The sequence below is a fragment of the Portunus trituberculatus genome, chromosome 43 (assembly GCF_017591435.1).
Source record: "Portunus trituberculatus isolate SZX2019 chromosome 43, ASM1759143v1, whole genome shotgun sequence".
NCBI lineage: Eukaryota > Metazoa > Arthropoda > Malacostraca > Decapoda > Portunidae > Portunus > Portunus trituberculatus.
The window spans coordinates 23,096,690-23,101,855 of NC_059297.1; the positions used below are offsets into that span (position 1 = coordinate 23,096,690).

The 5,166-nt window shown below is 36.7% G+C and overlaps 1 protein-coding gene across 2 annotated transcripts in view; it reads left to right on the plus strand.

The window, feature by feature from the left end:
* The window catches only part of LOC123518309 (prolyl endopeptidase-like), a 46,852-nt gene extending 43,246 nt beyond the window's left edge, over positions 1–3,606 (plus strand). For both annotated transcript variants that reach the window (XM_045279050.1, XM_045279051.1), the window contains exon 14: positions 2,481–3,606. In XM_045279050.1, the coding sequence (XP_045134985.1) occupies positions 2,481–2,555 (75 nt within the window). In that variant the 3' untranslated portion in view covers positions 2,556–3,606. The remainder of the gene's footprint in view (positions 1–2,480) is intronic.
* Positions 3,607–5,166: the final 1,560 nt, after the last annotated feature.

Here is a 5,166-nt window from a genome sequence, read left to right on the forward strand (position 1 = left end):
TCTCTGGCCTTGATTCTCGGAAGGCTTACGGTCCGGATGGAGTCCCTCCTGTTGTTCTCAAAACTGTGCTTCCGAACTCGCTCACTGCCTGGTCAAACTCTTTCATCTGTGTCTCTACTTCTATTTATCCTTCTTGCTGGAAGTTTGCTCACATTCAACCTGTCCCTAAAAAGGTGACCACTCCAATCCTTCTAACTACCGCCCTATAGCTTTGATTTCCTGCCTTTCTAAAGCCTTTGAGTCTATCCTTAATAGGAAGATAATGAGGCATCTATCAGCTCACAACCTTCTCTCTGATTGCCAGTATGGTTTCCGTAAAGGCAGATCTACTGGTGATCTTCTTACTTTCCTAACTGAATCTTGGTCATCCTCTTTAGGGACTTCGGTGAAACCTTTGCTGTCGGCCTTGACATATCGAAAGCCTTCGATAGAGTCTGGCACAAATCTTTAATTTCTAAACTACCCTCCTACGGATTCTATCCTTCTCTCTGTACCTTCATCTCCAGTTTCCTTTCCGATCGTTCTATTGCTGCTGTAGTAGACGGTCACTGTTCTTCCCTAAAACTATCAACAGTGGTGTTCCACAGGGTTCTGTCCTATCACCCACTCTCTTTCTATTATTCATCAATGATCTCCTAAATCTGACTCAATGCCCTATCCACTCCTATGCTGATGATACCACCTGCATTATTCAACAGCGTTCAACAGACGCCCAACCCAACAACAATTAAATGACTCAAGGCGAGATGCTATAGGACGCCTAACTTCTGATCTTTCACTTGTTTCTGATTGGGGCAGAGAAAACCTGGTTTTGTTCAATGCCTCAAAACTCAATTTCTACAACTATCTACTCGACATAACCTTCCAGACAACTATCCTCTCTTCTTCAATAACACTCAACTTCCCTCTCCTCTACATTAAACACACTCGGTCTATCCTTCACTAAAAATCTAAACTGGAAATTTCACATCTCTACTCTTGCTAAATCAGCTTCCAAGAAGTTAGGTGTCCTATGGCGTCTTCGTCCATTTTTCTCCCTCCCAGCTGCTTGCTCTGTACAAGGGCCTTATCCGCCCGTGTATGGAGTATGGCTCTCATGTCTGGGGATCCACACACAGCTTTACTAAACAAGGTGGAATCTAAAGCTTTTCGTCTTATCAACTCTTCTCCTCTAACTGACTGTCTTGATTCTTTAAGTCACCGCCGCAATGTTGCATCTTTATCTGTCTTCTACCGCTGTTTTCATGCTGTCTGCTCTTCTGAACTTGCTAACTGCATGCCTTCCCCTCCTGCGGCCTCGCTGCACAAGACTCTCTACTTCTTCTCATCCCTATTCTGTCCATCTTCCTAATGCAAGAGTTAACCAGTATCTTCACTCCTTCATTCCCTACACTGGTAAACTCTGGAACTCTCTACCTGTGTCTGTATTTCCACCTGCCTATGACTTAAACTCTTTCAAAAGAGGAGTGTCAAGACACCTCTTACGTTAACTGGACCCTCCTTTTAGATTTTTTTGTTTTTTCTCTTTATACTATTCCTCTTAACAGGGCCTGGCAACCAGCGGGATTTTTTTTTTCCAACTTTGTTTTCCCTTGGCCAGTGCCCTTGTAATGTAAAAAAAAAAAAAAAAAAATGAAGAAAGACTGAAGGAAATAGAATTACCAACCTTGAAGGATAGACAGGAAAGAGGGGACCTAATAATGATGTATAAGTTAGTAAACTGTACGGAAAGATAGATAAACAAGACCTGGTAATACTGATGGAGGATGGGGATAGATGAACAAGAGGACATTCCAGGATCATGAGAAGTCAGTGTCTAAGGAATGTTAAGAAGTTCAGTTTTCCATATTGGATGGTGGACATCTGGAATGGATTAAGTGATGAGATTGTAACAGCAGAAAGTGTGTGCAAATTTAAGGAAAAGTTAGATCAATGTAGATATGGAGACAGGTCACTATGAGGTCTACTCAAACCTTGTATTATACAACTAGGTAAATACACACAAAATTTATTGTACAACTACAAATGACATATAAAGAAATAGATACTGAGTGAGTTTTTGAGATTTTTAGAATGGTAATGTTGCGTGTAATGAAAGAAATGGTTAGGGTAAAAGTGAATACATTCTGTAAAGCAAAGTGAACAGAGAATGTGTAAAAATTATTGATTGGAAATATTTGCATGCAAGAATATTGGAATACAAGAAAAGAATATATACTTAGAATGTAAGAATGTAAAGAGTAGATGGAGATTTTGGATGATTAATGAGTAAGAAGTGTAGAGATTATCAAAGATGATACTGAAGGAGAAGAGTGAGAATAAATGTGAACAACAAAGTGAATGAGATGAAAGATAGTGATGGAAGTATGTCAAGAGAAACTGAGAAAATGATTGAAAAGTGGAAGAGATGAATTTTCATTTATGGAACAAATTAAGTAAGGAGGTAAGGTAATACAATTTAATTCTATTTTTTCCTACAGATTGAGGAGCACACAGACATCTTCTGCTTCATCATGCTGACACTGGGACTGGACCCATCACCATCACCCTCATAGATGTCTCAACTGACTTCAGTTTGTCACACTAGGAATCCTTCTGTGCCTCCTCAAGAATGTTATATTTCTTACTTGCCCATAAATCCACCCTCCCCAATTCCTTACCTGGATATACACCATCCTATCCCAAATGGCTGCTGTATGTTTCTTTCATGTTTCTATTAACTACAGTTTCCCAATCAAGATGTTTTTAACTAGTTCTTTCACTCTCTAACACCTCTGCCTCCTGGCTTTCGTCTTTGTGTGTATCTCTTGGCCACCCACTCAACATCTTTTTCACCAAAGGAAAGCTTGTCCATAATGGGTACAGTGACAAAGGTAAATTGGATATTCTTTGTACAAAATTTTTTTCATCTTTTTCTTTATTTTATGCAAACCAATTCAGTACATATCTATTTCAGTTGTACTTGAATTTTTTTTTTTTTTTTTTTGAGAAAATTGAAAAAAAAAATTCTTGGTGTTTATTATTATTTTTTCCAAGATACTAAGAACATTAAGGGCTTAATACTTGTGTTTGTCAATGTTTTATGTCATTTGATCATATTGAGTGTATTGACATTTTTTGGGGCTCATATGACTCTAAATCCTTCATTTTATATCATTAGATATACTACTGGTTATTAATTCATATTTTGGTGATTATACAGCTTTGTATCATATGTATGTTTGCCTTTTGAGTTGCAGTGCATTTGTGCATATTTTACATTACAAATAGAAATTCAGACATCCAGGAGTCTAGAGGCACTGCCATATTGAAGAAAGGCAAGGGTGGCAAGCACTGCAGTTCTGTACCTTCATAAAGTTGCAGGGTGCAAAATCAGTACATCTTGAAGAAACAAGAAATCTCTCCATCTCTTCATGGATACATCAGTGGAGTTAGTTGTTAAGATTCTGTGGTTGATTGGCATCACAATAGTGAAGACTATGACTTGTGGTGCCAATGCCAAGGCAGTTAATGATCTGTGTGAATTTCTGCTGTAAGAAATGCTGGTAGTGTGAGCAAGAAACTTTTTTATGTCACATTGATGAATTACAATAAAGAAAATATGCATGCAATTTTTTTATTGAAATAAGCCATAGTTACCTAGCCTTATTTTCTGATTGAAGACATAACTGAAGTGTCAGATCAGTTATTGATTGCTACTAAGTGAGATGGTTTGTTTGCATGCATGAGGAATAGTGAGGGGAAGATGAAATAAATGATGGTAAAACTGTCTGGACATGGGAAAAAGGATGGGAGGGAAATTGAGACAAAAAGAGTAATGTGAAGAGTTAAGGGATGGAATAAAAATGGTGAGAATGCTTGATATGTTCCAAGCAATCCATCTGTGAAAATTAAAATTGCACAGAGAATGCAGTCAACTTAAGTTGTATTTTATAGATGTTATGTTACTGATTGGTGAGATCATTGATGTCATTAGTGTGTATAAGTAAATATTAGGATTTCTGTATGATGTGCATATTGATAAGTCTCACACTGGTAGAAATCACATGAGTTAATGTAAAATAAAAATGTATATTTGCATGCATATTAGATATGCAAGAAATGGTACATTGAAAAGAGAGAAAACCTGCCTGTGGTTGCACACTGTATGGTAGGGCTGGAAGAATACTACTACCATATTTCATGCTCATTGTAGGAAATTATTAAAAGGAGCAGAGCAAAGGGAAAGGAAACTCTCTTGCTATACTCTATTTTTTTTCATTTCTATGATAAGTTGTGACATCCAGTCTGAGGTAACTTCTTAAAAGCGATACCAACTTTACATGTATATTTGGAAGGTTTACTTTTTGATTTCACTGATGCTAAGTAATGAAAGAAGCTATACATCACCAACTAGAAGTCATCTCAAGAAAAAGGGGAGGGAGAGAGATACAGTGCTTTGAAAATATAAGACTGAGAAAAGCTAGTTTTTTTTAGTTGGGATTTCCTACAGCTAAAAGATTATGTTTGTATCCCATTTCACCTCATAGATACTTCCAGCATCTTGTTAACATCACTTACTAATCAATCCTCTTGTGAGTAATTCAGTTACTTAAAAAATTTCTCAGAGTTCCTAACCTTTGATTTTTATATACTGTATTTTTCATTATAGACAGTGCAAATATTATGATACTTATCTCTGTCTTAAAAATTTTATTCGGTACCTACCAACTAAACACAACTTTCTGGATACAACTCTAACTTTTTAAGAACTTTCCACTGTGAACATTCTAAGGTTGTTCTTCATTAAGTCTTGACTAGAAATACACAGAGCTTCTGTAAACCTTGTTAGATCTCATGAAGTTTGGTGCTCTAAGTCTTTTCTATTAATTCTCTTTTTGCACCTCAATGCATGTCTGTATGTAGGAGATTTCACCTTTACAACTCATCTAAATAATGTTATAAATTATTAATCTCATTGACTCTTCTCAAAGCTACACTACTGCATCTCTTACACAATGTTATTTTCATGATTACTCTTGTGAACTTGCTAAGTCAATGCTTTCTCATGTCCCAATGTCACAAGCTTATTGCACTCTCTCTCTCTCTCTCTCTCTATTTTGGAATTAAAGTGGCAAGTCTGTAAATCAATGATTCAATAATTCATTAGGGAAATTGATACTACAG